This window comes from Sciurus carolinensis, chromosome 16 (genome assembly GCF_902686445.1).
Source record: "Sciurus carolinensis chromosome 16, mSciCar1.2, whole genome shotgun sequence".
NCBI lineage: Eukaryota > Metazoa > Chordata > Mammalia > Rodentia > Sciuridae > Sciurus > Sciurus carolinensis.
In genome coordinates, this window is record NC_062228.1 from 27,298,178 (window position 1) to 27,322,550 (window position 24,373).

General features: G+C 49.6%; 1 protein-coding gene and 1 non-coding gene across 2 annotated transcripts; both read right to left on the reverse strand.

The window, feature by feature from the left end:
* Window positions 1–1,922: 1,922 nt before the first annotated feature.
* Window positions 1,923–2,911, reverse strand: LOC124966973 (metallothionein-1E). The gene is made up of 3 exons (XM_047528891.1): window positions 2,710–2,911; window positions 2,366–2,431; window positions 1,923–2,166 (listed from the first exon to the last, which is right to left on the reverse strand). Exons 1-3 carry the CDS (start codon window positions 2,735–2,737, stop codon window positions 2,075–2,077), a joined length of 186 nt encoding a protein of 61 aa, XP_047384847.1. The 5' UTR covers window positions 2,738–2,911; the 3' UTR covers window positions 1,923–2,074.
* Window positions 2,912–22,757: 19,846 nt separating this feature from the next.
* Trnam-cau (transfer RNA methionine (anticodon CAU)) lies at window positions 22,758–22,831 on the reverse strand. Its single transcript has one exon. It is a non-coding gene; the product is annotated as a tRNA-Met (tRNA).
* Window positions 22,832–24,373: the final 1,542 nt, after the last annotated feature.

The window sequence follows — 24,373 nt, forward strand, 5'->3', positions numbered from 1 at the left end:
GTGATCATCAACCAGGCCTTCACTTCCGGTCAGAGGCCTCTGACTACAGGATAACAAGCTAAAAGTAATTTCAGGTTTCACTATTGTGACAGAACTGGAGGTTCAGAGAAGTTCAGTGACTTACCCAGGCCACACAGCTGGCAAGGGTGTGAACCAAGGCTGCCTGACACCAAATCCCACGCCCTTGGTGCAGGCAGCCTTCTGACAAGTCCTGTCCCTCAGGAACCAGAGCACAGGCTTGGTCCTCACTTCTGGCCAAGAGGCTTCCTCTTTGAACATTAAATAGCACTGGTTTAACAAATAGCTGGGAGCACTAACCGTTGATTCTAATTACAAGTCACCCGGATGGATATCACCACACCCTCTACAGGGCAGAATCCACCCTCACCCCTGAGTGGGCGGACATGAGGCGCTTCATCCCATCCTGAAGCTCAAGTTCACTTCATCTTCCCAGGAAATTGCTGGGCCATTCTCTCCAAACCCCTAGTCCTTTTGATACTGCCGTTTACCAGTGACGAGTTCTGTTCCCTCTAATGAAGTCTGAACACTAGAGCAGCAGCCAAGCAAGCATATTCAGCAGGTTTTATTTAAAGGTAATAATACAGACTTCTCCCGGGAAAGAGAAGGGCACCATGGCTGATGTTCTAAAGTCCCAAGAAGTGAGCGCACCCTACATCTTTTATAGGCTAAGGTCTCTTTTGTTCTCCAGTTCTCTCCCCCCTTATCTCTCCTTCCTGCCTAAGTGACTAGGCCTGGTTTTGCAGGTGAGATGCCTAAAGTGAGAAGCGGATGGGGCAGGGGGAGGACCAAAGTGATTCAGCCTGGCAAGGGCCCAGGGGGCATTAATCAGCAGCTCCTTGCTTGCAGTCCTTGATAAAAGCAGGTAAATTTGGTAATCAATGGGCTCCGGAGACCCTTGATATTCCATTCTCCCAGGGGTAGTCTCCAACTTCCAGAGGCAGATGGTTTTCATGGCCTCCATTTCCTTGATTTGACGCAACCCCTATTTCTACACTAACTGCCTGTCCCCAATTCTGGCTTCACTTTGGCCAATTTGAAGTAGCCAGGGACCGGGATTTCAACTTTGAGAGGAATATCCAAAGATTCACAGCTAAATCACGACAGGGAGCCCTCAGAGTCCTGTTAGTGTCCTGTGCAAGCCAAGACTAAGGTCCCTTGTGGGGAGGAGCAGGCAAGCAAGATGCCGGATCACTTCCAGTCTGCAATGCACACCCTTGAATGCATTTGTAATTCTATTTTTCCTTATTTTGTTCACCACATATTTATGTGAACTTTCCTGTTGTCTCAAGAAATGGGATTTGTATTTTTATTTTTTGGGGCAGTACTGGGGACTGAACCTAGGGGTGCTTTACTAAGAGCTACCTCCCCAACCCTTTGTTTAATTTTGAGATAGGGTCTCACTAAGATGGCCTTGAACTTCCCATCCGCAGGCCTGGGCCTCAGCCTCCCAAATGACAGGGAGTGCACCAGTGCTCAGATGTATTTCATTTTCTTATTAACTCATTTTATTTTTTAACCAAAGCTTAGATCTGTGATTGATAAAAGATAAAATCCTGTTGTTTACACAAGTTTAAGAAGATCCGTGTTAAGATTCAAGCAACTGGAGTTGGATCCTACACCCTTTGTTTAAGCCTAAAACCCAATGGGGAACTGAAGTTGGGCAGAGATCAGGGAATGAAGATTACGGCACCCGAGGGAATTCCGACTCTGCCTGACCCACCGCAGACTGGCACACCCGGGTGTTTTCCCCAAGTTGAGGCTCAGTAATGTCACCTGGTTTGCCTGAAAGCTGCCAGTTCCTAAGGGGCTCACATTAGAGTCCAGACCCAGGTCTGAGTTCCCCGTTCAGTCCCTCACCCCCGTCCTTACTCCTAAGCACACAAAGGAAACCTGAGTCAGAATCAAGTCAACAACATTTATTGTCGGTCATATTTTATAGAAAAAGCATATGTAGGAAATGGGTCAGGGTCGTAAAAAAAGAAAAAAAAAGAAAAAGAAATGCAGGTTTCTTCATGTTGTTCTATTTACACGTGGAAGCGGGGCTCTCCCCACATCAGGCGCAGCAGCTGCACTTGTCCGCTGCCCCTTTGCAGACGCATCCCTGGGCACACTTGGCACAGCCCACGGGGCAGCAGGAGCAGCAGCCTGCGGGCGAGAGGAGGCGGCGATGAGCGCGGGAGAGAAAGGGCTCGAGGATCCGCCCTCCCCGCGGGGCTCCCTGCGGAGGCGCCGGCTTGGGACAGAATGAGAACCCGGGCGCCTCCGATCATCCCGCGGAGGGAAGAGCGGGCCGTGCGAGGGCTGGGGGCGTTGGGGGCGGGTCAGAGGCAGAGGCTCCACTTACTCTTCTTGCAGGAGGTGCATTTGCACTCTTTGCATTTGCAGGAGCCGGCGCAGGTGCAGGAACCACCTGGAAGGAGAAGGGCGGAGGTGAGGGCGGTTCCCGGACACCTGAGCGCCGGACTGCGCGCTAGGAGTCCGGGTGCGAAGGCTCGAGTCCACCTCGTGGGAGCCTGGCAAGCCGTTACCTCAGTGGCTCGCTGGTAAAAGGGGGGTTCGAATGATCTAGAATAGACAAATACACCCAACCGCTTTGGGAAGGGGCAGTTAGTACCCTGAAGTTAGGTGATTAGAGAAAGAGGGACCAGAAATTGCCTCCCCAGCCCCACCGGGGTCCCGCTCAGTTACCGGTGGCACAGGAGCAGTTGGGGTCCATGGCGAATCAAGCGGTGGCTGGAGTCCGCACACAGAAACGGCTGGATGGCAGGAACCTGGAGGAGGCGTGGTGGAGCGGAGCGCGCGAGCGCCGCCTTTATAGCTGGATCGAGCGGGGCGAGTGCAAAACTCCGCCCGGGCCGGGCGCAGTCTGCACTCGCCACGCGCGCTGAGTCACGCACCGCTCCGCGCGGCGCCCGGGGCCGAGCGCACCCGGCTGTGCACACGGACCTCAGGGCGCCAGTTCCGGGAAGGCGACCCACGTGCGCGTCCCGGGCGGTGCTGCGCGTCAGAGGCTGGGGGCAGAGGAACACCGTGTGCCGACTCCTGGCCGTGCGCCCAGCCCCCTGCTCCTTCCCGCCGCCGTGTGCACAGCTCCCCACCGCCTGCCCAGTATCTGAACCTAAGCGATTAGGGAGCCGGTAAAAGCCGGTGGTGGGAATTCCGATGGCGGGAAAAATCGGTTGCAAGTGCGGACAGGTCCCAAAATCTTTGTACCAGTCAAAGCTTAGTCATTCTGTAGCCTCGTATTAAACTGTGGGATGGCAATTCACTCCCGCTCTGTATTGACTCCTTTAGTGCACAACTGGGACTTCATGTAGGGAGTGTATTATGTGCGAGATCCTTTAATCCTGTAACAACCCATGGGTGAGGACGATCCATTATTCTCATTTTTGACAGAAGAAGATGGAGCCCAGAGAGGTTAATTAACTTGCCCAAAGTCACAGAGCTAGAGTGGCAGAGTGTAGGGAGGTCCCAGCCCATGCTAAAGATAATCTAGGGGTCGGTACCTCTAATAAAGCGGAATAAGGATCAAGAAGTCCCAAGCCTGGTGCTGGGGAAACTCATTTCCCACCACTAGTGAATTCAGTGAGGCGGACAGCCCCAGGAGAGAGTAGGGAAAAGGGACCTGGGGCCCCTTTGAGGATGGAGGGAGCTCAGGGGCAGGACGAGCAGGAGAAGGTGGGCCAGCTCCTTGGCCTGGGGGTGAGAAGGTCTTGGCAGGCGGGAAGGCTGCCAGCTGGCCCTGCCCTGGGACACTCAGAAGGGAAAACCCCACCAGAGCTCTCTTCCCAGTGAACGCTGAGGGGAAGCGCCAGGTGGTGTCCAGATTCCTCCCTGGGGAACCACATCCTGCCTCCTGCCAGCCCACATCTGGCCGCTGCGCCAAGGCTGCAGATCATCACCCTTGGAATGCCAGAGGGTGTCATGCGGGGCTCCAGGGAGCTTCCTGGCAGCTTAGGGATGCTGGTGGTTGCAGCGGGGGTTCAGTGAGGTGGTGGGCGCCGGGGGCGGCTGTCCCTGCAGCCTCAAAGTGAGCAAGCGCCTGTGGAAGTCCCACCAGCGAGCACTCCCAACCCAGGGCGGTGGTCGCCCGCGGAAGGTGCCCGTGAGCATCCTGTTGTGCCTGAGAACTTGGGGGGTTCTCGGTCGATTTCAAGTGGGTGAACGGAGGGCTCCCCTGACTGCCCCCCTCCCCAACTCCCACCTGGATTAGAGCTCTGGCTGCTCCATGCACCTGGGACAGGTGAACTGTCGGGGATTCTGGAGGGCGCTCTGTCACTCAGACCTCGGGTGCACATGTGCCTTCTGAGCAGCTCTGTGCTCGCCTGTGAAATGATCCAGCTGCACCTGAATTCCAGGGTCATCTTCAAACATGCTGTGATTTTAGAGCCAGCGTCTCAGAAATCCCTGTGTCTGGCAGCCCTGTGCCCTGCGAGCTCTTCTGTGTTGGCCAGATTCATCGTCTTTGTTACTTACGCACCACACCCCCCACCCCCGCCTTGCAGCCAGACCACCACTCAGCTCTGTGGAAATGTGCCAGTACCAGCTTGGCCCGCAGAGTGTTAGGTCTGCCCTGGGTTCATGCCATCCGTCTTGATAGTAAAATTTTCTTCTGGGTCAAAGCTTTCTCCCAGGAGCCCCTTTGACGCTGGGAGGAGAGGGGGATGCTCATTCAGGGAAGGGGGAGGCACACAGGTCTAGTTATGACCATGCATCTCCATGTCCCCAAAAGGCTTGCTGGGCTTGAGACAGAAATGGAGAGGGAGGACTTTCAAATGCTTGCATCCCTGACACTGTAGGGGATGAGAGAGATGATTCTGAGCAGCACCGGATGTGAAAAACATCCCCTTGAATATCTGATGTGAGTCATCACTGTGAGGTGATGATGTCACCCTGGACTGTATTAATAGAAGTATGTCAGCCACAGTGAGGGAGGTGATTTTTCACTCTGGTTTTAACAGCTGAGAAAGCTATATATAATTCTGCCACTGCCATCTTTCATTCTTCCCCTGTAAGGGTGTCCTTGGTTTTCCTTTAGAGAGTTGCCCTCCCCACTCTTTATCCCTGCAGTGTCCAACAGCTCCCAGGCATTTCCACCTACCTTGCCTCTGTGATTGTCTCAGATTGGGCTACACAACTCTGCATCAAAGAGAATCAATGAAAGTTTTGCTGGGAATGTTGTGAGAACGGCAGACACTCTTTCCATCTGGAGTTGAACCTGAGAGGACAAAAAGCTGAGTCTCTAAAGTCATTTGTGTCATGTGGTGAGTCTAACAATAAAGTCTTCACAAAGGAAATGGAGCTTGACAACATCATGGGAGCACCTGGATCCAGCCGTGCCTGAAGCCACTGGAACTCATTCATCTCCTTTTTGCTTAAGTCATTCTGGGTTTTTGTTCATTTGTTTTGCTTCTGTGGTGGTGGTGAATAAACCCAAGGGCACTCTACCACTGAGCTACATGCCCAGCCCTTTTTATTTTGGAACAGGGTATTACCAAACTGCCCAGGCTGGCCTCAAACTTGAGATCCTCTTGCCTCCGTTTCCCAAGTAGCTGGGATTACAGGCATGTACCTCCAAGCTCGCTGCTTCCGTCATTCTGGGTAGAGTCCCAGCTGCCCAGGCAGAGCTCTCCGAAGGCTGCGCTGATTGGCGAACTTCTGTCCAGAAGAGAGCTGATCGCAGAGATCAAAAGATGGACGTGAGCGGCAGCTGAGAGGCCAGAGGGAGGCAGGTCCAGTCTTGAAGGGAGCAGTCGCTCTGAGGATCTAGTGACGCAACCCAGTTCCCCAGAATCGAGCAGCTGAAGCAGTTCTCTTACCGCCGTCTTTCCTGGCTTTGCAGGTGGGGAACAGGAGCAGAGTTCATCTGTTGCTCTTCTCACTCCTGCAGCGCCAGGTCACTTGGTGGAGGGTGGGCCGGCCCTGAGGGACCAGAGGGGCTCGGCGGGCCTCTTCGGCGTGACAAACTCAGACGACCAGGCTGTCTTTATGGTGGCCGGGACCCAAGGGCGCGAGGGCGAGGGTGCAGGCAGAGTAGCTGTGAGTCCTTTCCGACCTGAGCCCCGGGCCTGGCACCCGTCACTTGTGCCACATTCTAGTGGACAAGCAGAGAGCCGGCCCAGATTCAAGGACAAGGGACCCAGACTCCAGGTCTGGATGGGCGGTCAGTGGCTCTGTGGCATCTCTCATCTGCCAGGGGAGTCGGGAACAGACCGTACCTCTCAGCACTTGTGCCGAGGATATTACGAGTTTGTCTCACCTAAACGCAGGGCTGCGGCCCAGCTGGTGGAAGAACACACGCTTCACATGCAAAGGCCCTGGGTTCATCCCAGCACTGCCCCCCCCCCCATAAAACCAGTAACAAAACCCGGCACAGCCCTCTAAGGCACATGCTGGTTTGGGGGTCTGTTTTTTTTAGTACTGGGGATTGAAACTGGGGTGCTTTATCACTGAGTGACAGTCCCATCCCTTTAATATATAACTATTTTTGAGACAGGGCCTCCAGCTTGTGATCCTCCTGTTTGAGCCTCCCAAGTAGTAGGGTCACATCCAACTCGTAAGCAGCAGAGTGGGACGAATCCCGGAGGGGTGATCCCACCCCTGCATGTTTGTGCCTCGCTGAAAAGAAGTCAGGTTTGCTTTCTGTGGTCCTCGGAGCAAAACCAAGACAATGGGAAGGGGTTATGAGGATGCAGATTCTGTTGCAGGTGGGAAAGGCCTTTCTCGCAATCAGAGTTGGCCCCGAGTCCGGGGACCACCTTGAGAGACAGTTGCCTGTCACTGCGGCTGTAGAAAGGCTGGCAGATGCCAGCAGTGGTGATGGGCACAGAGCGGTAAGGCCCCGTCCTCTGGGCAGACTCTGTGACTCCCTGGGGCCCGTCCCAGATTCCAATCGCCTGCGCTCCGTTCTTCCTCCTCCCGCTGACCCTGCCTTCATTTTGGGGTGCATTAGTTATCTGCTGCTGCAAAACAAATCACCCCGTGATCCAGGCGCGGAGGGTCTGCTGGCCCCAGGCGCCTCACCGATCCAGATCCTGGCGGCAGTCATCGCCAGGACCTGCCTGCAGCGCCCTCCTGTGGCCGTCGGCAGGACTTGGCTCTTGTGGGCTGCGGTTCTGCATCTGCTCTGGGCCACCTAGGCCCCTGTGCTGAGCGTCACGCGGGGCAGAGTGCCCACAAGAGAAGGTGAGTGGGACAGAAGGGACGGTCTTGTATTCACTCATCTTTAGTGAGAGGTAAGGACACTGCATTTATTCAGGAAGCGTCCAAGGCATGGGGTCTGAACTGCTGGGCTCCAAATAGTAAGGTGGCCACACCTGTAATCCCAGCGACTTGGGAGGCTGAGGCAGGAGGATCACAGGTTCAAGGTCAGCCTCAGCAACTTAGCAAGGCTCTAAGCAACTTAGTGAGACCCTGTCTCAAAGTAAAAATAATAAAAGGGGTCTGGGGAGGTGGCTCAGTGGTTTAAAATCTGGATTCAAGTCCCAGTTGAAAAAAAAAAAATGACAGAGGCGGGGGCTGTAGCTCAGTGGCAGAGCGCTTGCCTAGCACGTGCGAGGCGCGGGTTCGATTCCCTGCACCGCATGTAAGTAAAACAAAGTTCCATCAACCACGAGAAGAGAAACAAAACTAAACAAAAACCAGCCACCCCAGCAGGACACATTCCTCCACCCCACCTCATGGGGGACTGGAGTGGAGAGAAGCAACCTGTAGTCAACTCAGATGAAGGTTTGGATCCTAGAAAAGGATCAGAGAGGTCCTCAGAGAGGTCTTCCTGGGCTCTGAAACAGGCCAGGTCCCCTTGTCACCACAAATGCAGCCTCTCTCTGTCATGCACCACAGTTAGCTGACGCCTGCGCAGCCACCATCCAGGCCACCACGGGCAGCGCTTTCCCCTGGGGAGACCCGTCCTCCCGACAAGACAGGGGCTGGGACCGCCCACATGTTCCAGAGGAAGAAACCGAGGCTCAGAGAGGCAACGTTCAGGCTTCCATGAATGTGTGTGAGGTAAGGGAGGGAGGCTGGGTTAAGACTCAGCAGGAATACATTTAAAATTTTTTTAAATTTTATTTTATTCTTTTAGGTGTAGGTGGACACAATGCCTTTACTTTTTTATTTATTTTTATGTGGTGCTGAGGATGGAACCCAGTGCCTCACATGTGCCAAGTGAGTGCTCTCCACTGAGCCACACCCCAGCCCTCAGCAGATATTTTAAGTCTCCTGCACCAGCTCAAAATCCTGTGGAGGACCAGAAACTCTCACTAACAGGCTGAATGATGGAAGAGAATAAATAAGGTCACCAGGGAAAGGACAAAATTGGAGGACTCATACTATTCAATTGAACCCAAGGGCGCTTTACCGCCGAGCCACACTCCCAGTCCTTGGTTATTTTAAATTTAATTAATTAATTAATTAATTAATTATTTTGGTACCAGGGATTGAACTCAGGGGCACTTGACCGCTGAGCCACATCCCCAGCTCTATTTTGTATTTTATTTAGAGACAGGGTCTCACTGAGTTGCTTAGCACCTCACTGTTGCTGAGGCTGGCTTTGAACTCACGATCCTCCTGCCTCAGCCCGCAAGCTGCTGGTGTTATTTTTTATTTTGAGACAGGGTCTCGCTACGTTGCCCAGACTGGCCTCAAACTTGCAATCCTCCTGCCTCAGCCTCCCGAGTTACTGGGTATACAGGAATTCACCAGTGTGCCTGGCTCTCAATTTCAAAAGTCACAAGAAAGCCAGAGTTACCAAGACTGTGTGGCATTGGTGCAAGGATAGGCATATAGATGAATAGGATAGAAACATGTGTCTGAAATGAAATCACAGATATGGTCAACTGATTTTTGACAAAGGTGCTAAGACAATTCAACAGAGAAGGATGGAGTTTTCAACAAAATATCGAGAAAATGGCATGTGAGAAAAACAAAAATTAGAACTTCACCTCACATCATACACAACAACTAACCCCAGATGGATCCTAGACTTAAATTTAAGAGCTAAAATTATAGAACATTTAGAAGAAAACATAGGAGAAAAATCTTCATGACCTTATGTTAGGCAAGAGTTTTTATATACATGTAGGCACATTGCATAGAAGAAAAAAAATTGATAAATTGGACTTCCTCAAAATTAAAGACTTTTGTGCTTCAAAATATTCTCCTAAAGGGCTGGAGATGTGGCTCTGTAATAGAGCACTTGCCTGGCATGCGTGAGGTCCCGGGCTCACATCCCTAGCACTGCACAAGAATGACCAAAAAAGAAATTCTAAGAAATAAGAAGCTAAGCCACAGATGGGGAGGGACCACTGACAAAACACCTATCTGATAAAGGACTAGCCTCCAGAACGTACTTGAAAGTGGTGGTAGGTGACGAACAGTGTTCACAGCAGCTTTGTTCATAACAACCAAAGTGGAAGTAACTCAAGTGTTTATTGAATAGATGGATAAAATCTGATCTATGCATATAGAATGAGCCTTAAATAGGAATCAAGTCCTAACATGTTACAACATGGGTGAGCCTGACAGACATCATGCTAAATGAAATAAACCCAACACACCAGGACGGATACCGTATGGTTCCACTTACACGAGATCCCTAGAGTCAGAGAGACGGAAAGAAGAACGGAGGTACCAGGGACTGGAGTGGGGGGCAGTTTGAATGGATGCAGAGTTCGGGAAGATGGAAAAGTTCTAGAGATGAAAGACGTTGATGGTTTCCCACAATGTGAAAGTACTTCGTGTCCCTGCCCCGCCCTACCCACCTCAAAGTGGTACTTTTGCTAAATACATTTCACAACAATGAAAAAGAAAAAAAAAATGGGTAAAATATTCAGACAGATGCGTCACCAAAGAAAGTGCATGAACAGCTGATAAGCACACAGAAGGCTGCCCGACCTCTTTGGTCATTAGGAAATGCAGATTAAAATCACACTTGCCTAGAACAGGTGTAATAAAAAAGACAGACCAAGAAGTGTTAGTGAGGATGTGGAGAAATTGAAACCTTTATGCAGCCTGATGAAAATGAGACAGCCACTTTGGAAAGCAATTTGGCATTTTCTTCAAAAGTTATACACAGAGTTGCCATATATCCTGGCAATTCTACGCCTAGATATCTAATGCCAGGATAAGTGAAAATATATGTCCACCCAAAGACGTATGCACGAATGTTCAAAAGCACTTACAAACAGCTATCATTCAAAAGATCAAAATATAAAAGCAGTTCAAATGTCCACCAGTTGGTAAACGGGTAAGCAAAATGTTGTTCATCCAAACACTACTCAGCAGTGAAAAACTAACAAGTGACTAACACACGAAACAAGGAATGAATCTCAAAAGTACAAGACTACATGAAAGAAATCAGGTGTAAAGGGCCATATATTGTATGAGTTCAGGTAAAAGAACTGTCAAGAGAAGGCAAACAGAAACAGTAAAACAGTGGTTACCTAGGGACCTAGGGACCTAGGGATGTGGGTGGGAGCGGGATGAACTGCAAACAGACATAGGGGAACCTGGATAATGAAATGTTCTAAAGCTGGATTTTGGGATGGTTGCATAACTCTAAAAATTTGCTAATACCATTGAATAGTATACTTACAATGAGTGAGTTTTATGGCATCTAAACTCGATTCAAAAAATGTCTTTAAAAAAGAATGCCTCTAATGGGCTAGAAACTTTGAGAACTTTCTGGAAAACCAAAAGTAAATGGAAGACAAAGGACCAGAGGTCAAAATATATAAAGAGCTTCTACAAATCAATGAAATGATGACTAACCAAGTAGAAAAAAGAACAAAAGACATGAACCACGAGTTTACAGAAATGACAACACTGCCAATAAACCAACAGAAAGATGTTCAGCCTCACTGCTAAGAGAGCAGGTGCGATTTAACTGGGATGTCATGTTTTTACCCATTAGGTTGACAAAAATGCAAGGTTATCACCTCGCACTGATAAGAGAATGGAGCATTAAAAACCGTTGGACACGGAATGGGGGGTGGGAAGGGGGCAAGAATGGAGGAAGGAGGGACTGTATAGAGGGAAAAGAGAGGTGGGAGGGGTGGGGGGAAGGAAAAAATAATGGAATGAATCAAACATCATTACTCTATGTAAATGTATGAATATGCAAATGGTATGCTGTTATTCCATGTACAAACAGAAACAACATGTATCCCATTTGTTTACAATAAAAATAAATTAAAAAAAAAAAAACCGTTGGACACTGCAGGTGGGGTGCTCATTGGAACGCCTCCGGGGACTGCCGAGCGGCATGAACTGAATGTAGAAAGGGCTGTTTCCTGCGCTCCGGCAGTTACACATGTCAGCTCAGAACCCAGGGAATTCTGACACCAGTGTGCAAGATGGAATCACAATCTGCCTGATGGAAAGGTGGAAGCCACCTAAATGTTCATCCACCAGCCCCCACAAGGGTTTGAACAGCAGCCACAATGACCGTTGCATGACAGTCTCTACGCAGTTGTTAGTCTTTACCTCGCAGGGTGGAAAGATCCTACACAGATTGTTGAGTGAAAAGAGGCAAGTTGTAGGGCTTACTTGCATCCTTAAAACTCGGTCAAACAGAAGGGAAACGTGAGTGTGCATAAAGCCACTGATGCTCCTGGAACACCCCGCTGGAGTCTCCCATTTCCTTTCTGTACATTTATATAAATGTGGAATTTTCATTTTTTTTTTTAATGTGGTTAGCATTACCCTGAATGCACTCTTTACAGTTGGTTTTTCTCTGCTTGATGATGGGTTGGGGAGGTCTTTCCTTCCCATGGCAATGTCCACAGACTTACCTCACTATTTTTATTAGGTGCTTATTATGATCATCTATTTTTTTTTTGGAGGGGGGGTACTGGGGATTGAACCCAGGAGCACTTAACACTGAGCCACTGAGTCAGTCCTGTAGTCATTGACTCCTGACCAACCCATCAGAAGTCCTATGTCAACAGGAGTTGGGGGACACAGTTCAGTCCACAGCACACACATACAGCAAACATTTTCTATTGCAATTAGCTTTTGGGATTTTGCTTTTGTTTGGTACTGGGGATTAAACTCAGGCACGCTTAACCATTGAGCCACTTTTATTTATACATTGAGACAGGATCTTACTAAGTTGCTGAGGCTGGCATTGAACTTGTAATCCTACTGCCTCAGCCTCCCTAGTGGCTGGGATTACAGGTGTGCACCAGTGCCCGGCACTTTATTTTTTTAATGGTGCTGGTGAAATACACATAACACAGAATGTACCATCTTCAGATTTTTTTTTTTTTTTTTTGGTACCTGGGATTGAACCCAGGGGCGCTTAACCACTGAGCCACCTCCCCAGCCCTTTTATTTTTTATTTTGAGACAGGGTCTCATGAAGTTGCTTAGGGCCTTTCTAAGTTGCTAAAGCTGACTTTGAACTCAGTCCTCTTGCCTCAGTCTCCTGAGTCACCACCACACCTGGCATCTTAAGTTTTTTTGAGTGTACAATTCAGTGATATTAAGCACAGTGAGGCGGTTGTACAATGGATTTCTAGAACTCTTCATCTTGCAAAACTGAAACTCAAGGCCCATGAAACAATGCTCACTCCCCCAACCACAGCTCCTGGTACAAATGGAACCAAACAAGACTCACCCTTTCGTGATGGACGCCTCTCACTCACTTCAGGTCCTCAAGGCTACAATCATGTTGTAGCGTGTGCTGAAACTGCAGCGCTTTTTTAGCTTGCCTAACATTCCGTTGCACATACAAACCACATTTTACTAATCCATTCATTTATTTGTCAGTGGACACAAGTTACTTCCTCAATACTTTCTGGCTATTTTGAGTAAAGGCTGCTATGAATAAGAGCACACAAATATCTTATTCAAGACCCTATTTTCATTCTTTTGGGCAAACCCAGAAGTGGAATTGCTGGATCATATGCTAGTTCTATTTTTAACCTTTGAGGAACTGACCTGCTGTTTTCCCTATTGGCTGCCCAATTTTATAGTCCCACCAGCAATGCACAAAGGCTCCAATTTCTCCATATCCTGGTCAAGACTTTTTCCTTTCTTTTCTCTCTCTCTCTTTCCTTCCTTCCTTCTTAACAGCAGCCATCTGAACAGGTAAGAGATGATTTGACTTTGTTTTTGATGCTTTTTGTGACACAGGCAAGCCAGAAGTCAGAGAACTAATTGTAGTTGAGTTTAAGGGCCTCAACTTTAGCCAGGCAGCTTATGTCCAGGTCTCGTCTCCACCACGTTCTAGCTGTGCAAATTACCCCAGACCCCATTGCCCAATCTATAAAATGGGTAGAACAGTCCTGCTGCTCTTCTAGAGTTGTAAAGTTCAGTAAGATAAGGTGTAGAAGGACTTAGCACAGGTGATCTCAGATGTAGCAATCTTTTCTTAATGCGTCTTCAAAGGTCCTTTCTATCCCAAAGTAAAGAAACTCCTATCTTCCCCCTTCTAAATTCTTTCATAGCTTTGGCTTTCACCCCTAGGTATGTAAGTGAATTGAAATTTATTTTCTACATGATTTGCCAAGGTGACGAGTGTGTTCTCACCACACACACACTGATTTGTTCATCTCTTACTTTTGGCTGCAGAGGGTCTGTTTTTAGACCCTCCTCTCTGTCAATCCATCTATTCCTGAGCCAAACCCACTCCCTAGAGCTTTGGAAGAAGTAGGGCTGGCCAGTTAGAGGAAGTCCCTTTTGTTCCTTTTGGAAACTGGCTTGGCTCTTCTTACACTCACCTTTTCTAAACTCGGCCTGTTAGATAAAAAAATAATAGTAATTGTGGCAAGTTCTGGAACACAATATCCTGAGAAACTAACCTGGGGGAAAACCCATGTGTTTGATGCCTTTTATCCTTTTACAGGATAAATCTCCCAGGATTCATTTCTCCCTTCTCTCCTACTCCCAGGTAGGTCTGAGAGCTTTTTCCTCATGGATCACACCAGAACTACTGTGGATAAAGGCCTTGTGATCCTACTTCCCCTGGAACAAAGAAGGCAACAAATTGCCAAGTGACATTTGAAAAGGAGCTGGACAATCTGCCTTGGGGAGACCGGTCACTCAGAGAGGTGGCCTTGGCAACACAAGCTGACAGTGTGCCAGGACAAGTCCTGGGCCTCCTGGATTCTCCTCCAAGGACTCTGAAAACAGGCATTCTCAGGGGAACAACTAGAGAGTTCCAGACTCACAAGCCCTTGAGTCTGGGGGTCCTTGGGTCTGGGGGTTGGCTCTGACTCCCCGCTTCCCACTGTACAGATGGAGTCAGCGAGTTTGCAGGCTGGAGAGACAAACCTTGGTGGATCTGGTCTCTCCTCTCTCCCCAGAGCAGAGCAGGAGGATCAAGAGCTACCTGCTGGTAGAAGAGAATGTACTGTCCTCAGGGCTCCATCCGCGCCCCACCCACACCACTGGCCAGGCGCAGGATTTCACTTTGATCTGGCCGGTCCCTCGGACTGGGCCCCCACCCCTCTACACCTTCCCCACTTAAGAAGAGACCAGGGCTTGGTTCATGCTGTTCATCAGGTTTATTGTCACTTGCAGCGGGCAGCAGGGGAAGAGGACAACAGCCACGCCCCACCCAGACACTGGCCGCAGGGCACTATTTACACCCACGCCACCCGGAGGGACACATCCTCACTGGCAGCAGCTGCACTTCTCGGCCTCAGCCTCGGCCCCCTCGCCGCCCTTGCACACACAGTCCTTGGCGCACTTCTCGCACTCCGCAGGGCAGCAGGAGCAGCAGCCTGCAGACAAAATGGGGGCACCCCTTGAAGTCCCCCACCTGTCCCCATCAGAGGGGAGGGGAGAGAGGAAGGGTGCTGGGAGGCGGGGAGTCATCCCGTTTGGCCTGGCGGTCGCTGCCGCCTTCTTACTCTCACATCTGGTCTGACTCAGCATCTATGGTGCTCCACCTGCATGCAGGGCTCTCACGGGGGCGCCCCCTGGTACTAGCTCATGACTCCTTTGGTGGGTGCCAGGAGCCCTCAGGCATGGTGAGCTTAGGTCCCAGCTCCAGGAGTGCTAGGCCTTAAGGAGAAAGCTTGCAGGGCAAATGGCCTTGGAAGGGGCCTTGCAGGCTCAACTCGGAGGAGCTGAGATGGTGCAGAAGTGGAAGGTCAGGAAATCCAGGGGGGATGTGTGCCCGGTCACATCCGGGAAGAAGAGGGAAGAAGGCAGCCTTCCTCTCCCCTCCGATTCTCTCCATGCATTTTATACTGCTGCGAGGTGGGGGGTCAAACTGAGAGGAACCCACAGGCCTGAGAGGGGCCAAGGACTGGAACTCCGGAGCTATCCCCAGCCTGGCTCATCGCCTCCCCAGGCACTGGGGGTTTGGAAGAGTGGGGCTCCGGGGAGAGGCTGGACCGGAGGAGCTGTTCTCCATTCCCAGCTGCCCGCTCAAATCTTCTGGGAATTAACAAAAACATCTCACCGCCTCCCCACTGCATCAGTCTCTACGCTTCTGTATTTTAATGTCTGCCCTGGACCTTGTGGACGCGGGGCCTGGGGGTCCCTCGGTATCCAGCCAGATGCCGAGGGGGGAAGGGGCTGGCAGCGGGGGTGCACTCACTCTTCTTGCAGTTGGTGCATTTGCATCCCTCGCACTTGCAGGAGTCAGTGCAGGTGCAGGAACCACCTGGAGTGGGCGAGGCCACAGGAAGGGTTAATGCAGTAAGACCCCGGTGGCCCCAGGCCTAGGAGGAGATACGCCGAATCCCCGTGCTCTTCGCGACATAGGCATCCTCATCCTTCACGAGGTTCAAAATGGGAACTAAGGGGCCCCTCCCCCAAGTGTCCTTGAGCGAAGGCGTGGGGTGTGGGGTTCTTTGCCAGAAAAGGGGTGCGCTGTGTCGCAGGAGGGAGGCAGGGGCTCACCGGTCGGGCAGGGGCAGGTCTCAGGGTCCATGTCGGGGCAAGCAGCCACGGGAGACGGTGACTTGGCTCCTCCAGTAAGTGGACGCACTGCGTGACTAGTGGCAGCAGGTGGCAAAGCTTTTATAGCCCCAGGCGGGGGCGCGCATGCCAAGCCCGCTGGGCGCCCGCCCCTGCGCACAACGCCCGCTTTTCGTCTGTGCGCACGGGTCCCGGCGCACTGCGGCAGCTGTCCCTGTCCTCGCCGCGCGCGCTGCTGGGACGCTGCGCCGGTGCCGGATCTCCCTGTACCCGCCCGGCAGCCGTGCGTTCAGCCACTCCCGGCTCTGGGGACCCGGGATGCGGCCGCGACTGCAGCCACCACCAGAGCAAGCCCGCACGTACCATCTCTGGAAGTGGAGGGAGACAAAGGTGTTTTGTGCATTTTTCAACCCTTTCCTGCCTCACATCCCCGGTATCCTAGAATTTTTGGCGGCAGTTTCGTCCAAATGGGGTGCTGAGAAAGAAATCCATCACATCAAGCCTGGCGTGCACCGACGAGGGTCGCTTTCCTTTCCGTCTCCACCCTGCCCAGCACCTTGAGATCTTTGACTCCTATTCCTCCGTTATACAAATTAGGAAAAGGAGGCCTGAGAAGAAGACCCGCATAGGTCCCAGAATGAGCCTGAGCTAGAACCAGGCCTGGAATCCAGAGCTCAGAGCGGGTGTTAGTGGGGGCCGGTCCCTAACCCTCCTTCTCTCATTCATTCAGGAAAAAGGCATATCAAAATCAGAGGAGACCAGTAAGATGTTTCTATTTCCAAAAGGAAGCCTAGGTACAGTAATGTCGCCAAATGCTTAGATAGCGGATTTAGATGCAAAGTGAGAAGAAATATACATTGCAGGTAACGGGGAACAGTTACCTTCTACCCCAAGTCCAGACCCAGTTACGGCTCTGGGGAATAACTCCCCCACTTCCCCCACCTATTGCTGGTGTTCTGACATCATATGCCAAGGACTAAGCTGGGACAAAGACAGGCACTGTGCTCTCCATCTCTGACGCCTTCCAAGGGTGCCCACCAGGAAGATCCTTGCAGTTGAGCAGGGTACTGAGGGTGATCCCTGCAGAAGCAAAGAGTGAGAGAAAACTGCTCTTCAACAGACAGGGTCCTCGGGAACAGGAAGTTGGGGAGAGGAGAGGAGGGGACAGGGCTAGGAGAGGCGCTCTGTGAAGGGCATCTTAAAATGCCATTGTGTGGTCTATGGTCTGTCTCCTTGGTCCCTCTGAGACTTTCCAAAAATCTGCCTTGCTTGCCAACATTTTCACAGAGTTGGGGACAGGGTTGGGGGGCAGGGGAAAAGCATTAGGATGGTCCCAAAGGAAGGACAGGGCCAGTTTTAGGTGAAGAACCAGTCACAGTGGAGAAACATGGTGAAGAAATCTGCCCCAAGAAGAAAAAAATTTAAAGCACAGTCCTGGGCCCAGAGAGGGCAGGCCGCTGTCCTCCAAAGCCAAAAATAGAGTCCGAAATGTTGAGAGTCGGAGGCTGTGCCGGTGGAAATGTTATTTCTGACACTGGTTAGCCATTCATGGCCTTGCTGGAAGTCCCAGTGTCCTCACAGGGGAAATAAAGACATTCGATCCCCAGGAAGCAGGGGAACAAAGGAAAAGCAAGAGACAATGGGTCACAGTCTTCAGAGAGAGGAGGCTGGGGTCCAGATACTATGACCACATGGTGACTCCCACAGGGAGCACTCACTTTTCCTTCTTGTGTGCAGAGGCCCTTCACGTAGTTGTCTTGGACTTCACCTGAGGGACAAGGCTTGCTTAGGAAGGGAGATTAAAAAAAAAAAAAAAAAAAAAGATAATCCCAAGTCCTTGCAGTACCGTGTTTGAAAACTGGAGGCCAGAGGGCAGAGGGGTCAGCATTCTTATGTGGCTGGAACATCCATTTCCCTCCCCAAAGTGGAAGTTCCTCCACAAGTCCTCTCAAAGGCTCTGAATACCTCTCTCACCCTAAATTTCACTTCCCTTTAAAGAGACATCCTGGGAGCCCCATCTCTCCCTCTTCGGAGGGGTTCTGAGGCTGCTCCCTAGGGAAGCCTTAGGACTTTGGTTTTGCAGGAAGGGGATACTGGGACTCCAAGGAGACACTTAGCACGGCTCTAGCTGTCCCCTTTGTAAAGCTGAGCCTTGGATCCCCATAGGAGCTGGACAAGTTCTAAAAAATATGAGCCGGAAACCCCTCTCCCCGAATGTTAGCGGCCCGGAGGCCTCTACACGGCCTCCACAGAGGGCCCCAGCTAGCTAGTTTCTTTAAACCTTTCTTTGCAGGACCAACATGTATTGGTCTATGTAAAGTGGAATAAAGAGGGAAAAAAATGAGAAGAACAAGGAAGAGAATATGGAGGAGGCAGAGGAAGAGATGAGGTCATTTATCATCTCAGGGTTTTGAGCTTCAAGCCCAGGGTGGTTCAGTGGTTCCCCGCCCCCAACCCTGGCACCAGACTTGTGTCTGTACGTGTTTTCATTTTTCCTGAGGGGACTCTGGCCTCACACTCCTCTTCCCGAGGCCCTGGCCCTCGGGGTTTCTATATCTAGGCACCTCCTCTTCATTCCCTGTGGCCTCGCAGATTGCTGAGCTGGGATGGCAAACTCCCTTCTCGCCAGCGATGGCCGAGATATCGAGAAACACAATGTCTTTCTGAACACCCTGCCCCTCATTCTTGAACTCCTCACCCCTCAGGCCTCAACTCCGTGACCCCTGAAAGGCCTTTCATGTCTCCTCAACCCCCGTTCATTCCCCTTGCACCCCTTGAACATTCTCACAATGGGAAATCTTGTCATCCAGACCCGGGTGCCTGTCTTCCTCCTCCCCCAAATACCCAGGCAACCCCTGGATTCGTTTCTTTCTTTGCTTCTTGTCTTGACTCCAATCTTGCTTTCCCTCTGAAGCCCACCATGATCAGCCGATTTAAAACTATAACACACGCCTCAACTTCCGGGTCCTCCTGGTCCCCTCTACTTTGCTTAGCCTTTCCTTTTTTTTTTTTTTTTTTAACATCTTCTAACCAATTAAGTGACATTTATTTGAAATGCTTCCATATTGTCTGTCTCCTCCTGCTAGAACCTAAGCACAGGAGGGCCGGGACGGGGCTGGTGTTCATTGATGTATTGAAGTGCCTGAGAGCGCCTGTCATACAGGACTCGCTTCGTGAATGACATGAGTGATGAATGAATGAATGAAGTCATGCTGGTCGAGTTCCCACGGTGATTCTACTACTTACTAGTAATGTAACCAATTACTACCAAGTTACTTAATGCATCTGTGCCTTGTGTTACTCGAGGGAAAAATGGGAATGTTAGTTCTTGCTTCATAGATTCATCAGGGCTTTGAATGGGATGGTGCTTGGAACACAGTGGGGACTTTAGTTACTTTGGTTCTCATCTTTTTAAAAATGAGGGGGTCAGGTGAGGACTCTGCAGGGAGCCTTGATTCTCAGAGCTCCTGGGTGACACTCAGCCTTATAGTCAGCCTTGGCTCTGTGTTTCCCTAAACACAGTAGCCTCCACTTGATGTCAGTTCTGTGGGTGTCGGCTTGGGCCACCTGAGTCACACACACATGTTCCACACTCCAGGCCCTGCCCCCAATTCTCATGCTTTGCGGGAGGAGTTCGCTGAGACATGTATCTTTTCACTTAGTTTAAGGCCAGTGGGCAGGAACAAGTAGCTGAGAGGTGGAGATCCCTCAGGTTCACACTGACTAAGGGATGGAAAATCCCCAGACGGTCTCAGAAAAAAACAAAGAGCCCAGCAAGTCCCACACCCTAGTTGAAATGGATCCCAATGCAGGATTAGGACTACTTGGTTCTCAAAGAATTTCTCAATTAACTATCCTGGGACTGAACCATTGGCCAGGATTTTAGGAACCTGGGTAAACAATGGAATGCAAAAAGGAATTTGCAAATATGCTTATCTGCAAATAAAGCCTTTTCTTGGAGCAATCTCCAATGAATGAATGTTGCATAAGCAATTTTGTCCACAGGGCTGATGAAGCTGGGGAGGGGCACTGGTCTAGCAGGCTCAAGCTTTCCAGTTTGAACTTGCCTAGAAGTAACTTTGTGGACTCAAAGAAGACCTTCTCTAGTCTGTACTCAAGTTTTCAAATGGGTTGACCAGATGACTGCTAGTGGCTTCACTTGCTGGGAGTTTTCTGTGCACCGGGTGCCATGTTGAACACTGTGTGGAGCTAAGAATTTTACACATTATATAATTGGCTTACATTAGATATTGCTTGTTCATATTTTTATTGGTGCATTATAATTATACATAAGAGTGATATTTGTTATCTATTCAAACATACACATGATATAAATGTTAAGCATAGTTGATACAATTTTTGTAGGAGAGAAAACTGAGGCTCAGAGAGATTAAGTGACTCGTCCTGGCACCTGAAATCTAAGTACTGTGGTATGCAGCCTGCCCTGGTACCTTTAATTCAATTCATGAATTCCAGTTTTTAGGCACGCTATGCTCTGACTCTCAGACAGTTGATTATACTTTGATACCTTATGTGCAAACTTCATGGAATTGCAAAACTCTCAGGTGTGCAACTAAGAAAGTCCACCTACAAGGTAGTCCCACAGTCCCTGGAAATGCCCTACTCAGACTCTCCATGACCTGCAACAGCCCTGAGTCAACCCACAGCCTGGCCCATGGTGCTGTGCATGCTTTCCTACATGGGAGGGTGTCAAAACTCTGACCTCATGCTGCCTGTAAGAACAGACTGTCCACTCCAAGCAGACCTAGCCTATACCAGGCTTCTTTCCAATGTGTCAGGGCGCACTCTCATCGGCTGGAGAGCCAAATCTCTGAGTCCGAAGCAGTCACTGTGAGCGGCAACAACTACATTCTGGGTGCCTAAATTCTAGTCTTTTCTAAGTTGACTTCCCAATGTCACCAGGTTATTGATGCTCCAGGAGTTTTACCCTTGAGTTGGCAAAATGCCCCACCCCTTCCTGTCCTATCCTGACCCCACTCACCCCAGGGTTTGAGCAGTGATCCAGAGTCTCCTTCTGAAAACTGCCTTATTTTAACAGACTAGGAAAACAGACTGCATGGGTCTTGGCCAAAGTCACACAGCAAGGTTGTAATGAAGCTCAAACTTTTTTTTTTTTTTTTTTTTGCTTTTTTTTTATTGTAAACAAATGGGATACATGTTGTTTCTCTGTTTGTACATGGCGTCAAGGCATACCATTTGTGTAATCATAAATTGACATAGGGTAATGTCGTTTGGTTCATTCTGTTACTTTGAAGCTAGAATTTGAGTCGTGTCTGCTGTCTTCAAGTTGGATTCCCCCGGTCCAGCTTCCCAGAGTGAGATGATTTTATCAGTTAACCTTGAATCGCATAATAACAAGGCGATTCCTCTTTCAGTTCTCTCGTCAATCTTCCTGATTACCTCAAGGAGGCTTTGCTGGGCGCTGAGATGTCAGTGCCGTCTCTGTGCTGCTCCAGCAGCTCCAACACTTTTTTTTTTTTTTTTTTTTTTTAACAGAGTGAGGGCAGAGGAGTCAGGGAAAGGACAGGGGAGGAGCCTCAGTACCTAGCTATAAATGTTATGGTTTTGCTGTATTTTCTCTGTATTTATCACCATAGTTACCTCCTGTTTATGGCAAATGATCCAGTGTCTCCCCAACAGTAGTGATATAAGATTTCCTTTTAAAATAGATTTCAGTATAATACTAGGCCAGCTGATATGTAATTATGACTAAAATTAGGTGGTTCTCAAAGGACGGCAGTCAGGGAAGCCCTGCCCCGCATCGGGCTGGCGCCCTGAGCGCGCAAATCCATGTCCACTGCTGGTTCTGTTTCCTCTCCCTCCCTGCATCCTCCTAGCTGGGGACCACTGTGTGGACACTGTGTGGACATGGGAGATTCTACTCCAGGTTGGTCATGGGTGGGACGGGGTGTCCCGCGGGGAGGGAGGCAGGGAAAGCTGCCTCCATCTTTCAGAGCGACTAAGGCGGCCGGGTTCCTGATGTCCCTGGCTCTAAGGTCTGCAACACAGGTGCTCCCGAAGGCACTGAACCTCCTTCTAAGGTCACAGGGACAGAGGTGGCCTGAGATCTCTGACTTTGTGACTTTGGCCAAGACCCATGCTGTCTCTGGTTTCCTCACCTGTTAAAGCCAGGCAGATGGGGCCATGGCACACTTTTCAGGAGTCTGAGGATCACTGCTGACACCCTGGGTTCAGCGGGGCAAGGACAGGGCAGGGAGGGGCAGGGCTTTTTGCTCAGGTGCATCCATAAAGCAGTGACAAGGAGGCTGATGTCACAAAAGCCCAGGCTCCTGTCAGCCGGTCTTATCAGTGAATCCTGCTCTAAAACACCGGGATGACTATGTCCCTGTAGCATGCCGATCTTAGTTCTTTTGAATAAATGGGAGAAGTGGGATGGCTGGGTCATATGGTGGCTCCATTCCTAGTGGGGTTTTTTTAAAAAGTTTTTTTAAACATTATTGATTTATGTTTATGTGGTGCTGAGGATCAAACCCAGTGCCTCACACGTGCTAGGCAAGTGCCAGTGAGCCACAACTCCAGCCCCCTTCCTAGGTTTTTGAGGAGTTCCACACTGCTTTCCAGATTAGTTGTACTCATTTTCAGTCCCACCAACAATGTTCCCCCCCACATCCTTACTGGAATTTATTATTACTCGTATTCTTCATAATCGCTACTCTGCCTGGAGTGAGATGAAATCTCTACCCTGCATGGAGTGAGACAAAATCTTAGCATAGGTTTGATTTGCGTTTCCCTGATTGTTAGAGATTTTGAACATTTTTTTCATGTTTCTTGGTCATTTGTGTTTCTTCTTCTTCTTCTTTTTTTTTTTTTTTTTTTTTTTTGTGGTGCTGGGGATTGAACCCAGGGCCTTGTGCTTATGAGGCAAGCACTCTACCAACTGAGCTATATCCCCAGCCCTGTGTTTCTTCTTTTTGAGAAATGTCTGTTTAGTTCTTTTGTCCATTTATTGATTGGATTATTTGTTTTTTGGGTACTGAATTTTTGGAGTTCTTTCTTTGGGGGTGGGGTACCAGGGATTGAACTCAAGGACACTCTACCTCTGAGCCACATCCCCAGCCCTGTTTTGTATTTTATTTAGAGACAGAGTCTCACTGAGTTGCTTATCACCTCGTCTTTGCTGAGGCTGGCTTTGAACTCGTGATCCTCCTGCCTCAGGCTCCCGTGCCACTGGGATTACAGGCATGCGCCACCGTTCCTGGCTAAATTCTTTATATATTCTGGATTTAACCGCCTGTCAGAGGAGCAGCTGACCAAGCTTTCTCCCATTCTGCAGGCTCTCTCTTCATGCTCTTACTCATTTTCTTTGCTGTGCAGAAGCTTTCTAATTTGATGCCATCATACTTACTGATTTTTGGTTTTATATCTTGAGATTTTGGAGTCTTGTTAAGGAAGCCAGTGCCTGTGCCAATACGTTGGAGTGTCAGCCTATGCTTTCTCCTGGCTGTTGCAAGGTTCCTGGTCTCATTCATAACCTTTGGTCCATTTTGGTTCGATTTTTGTGCAGGGTGGAAAACAGGAATCTCATTTCATTCTTCCCCACCTAGATGCCCAGTTTTCTCAGCACCATTGGTTAAAACAGCTGTCTTTTCTCCAACATACATTTTTGGCACTTCTGTAAAGTGTCAGATGGCTGTAAGGATGTGGCTGGAAGACTGGCATTCCTAAAAAGCAATGACTGTGGTGTCAGAGCAGAGTTTGAATCTCCCCAGTTTTTCTCAGTTATTCGATGGTGATACTAATATGCTTAACTGTTGGGTTATGATGAATGTTCCATGAAATTCTTCACACAGACGGTTCAAGACATGACAGATGCTCAGGTAACAGTAACCCTAGTATCACTCTCTTGTTTAGAAATCTCCAAGGATCTGAGATTAGCAGATAACACCCCAGTTCCCCTTAGCTTACCTTTATAACTCTCCATACTCTGGCTCCCACTCACCTGAGCCAATCAAATGTGATCATGCTAATTCAGAAATACATCCCAAGGTGTCCTGTCTCTGTGCTTCTGCTCCCTGTCACCTCTTCTGGGGATATCCTGCACATCATTTCCCTCTATTTACCATCTTACACATCCTGCTCAATGCCACCCCTTGAGGAGGTCTCCACTCCTGTTGGCAGTCAGACATTCTCTCCTTGGAACCGGCCCTCCTTGGAACTCTTGGATCTTGTCTAGATTATCTCCTACCTGTAGGAAAGGGGACTTCTCTCCAATAGACTGAGGTTCCTGAAGGTGGGAACTGAGAGGGATAGTTCCCTCCTCTTCCATCTGTGTGCATAGCAAAGTTCCCTGCACACCTGAAATGTCCTTTAAACATTGAGTGAATGAATCTACGTGAGAATGGAACAAGTCTCATTTGGGTCCCCTTGAAGGCTGGACCAGGAAAGGAGTCAGGCTGAATTCAATCTATTAACAAAGCTACCTTGAAGCTTCTATT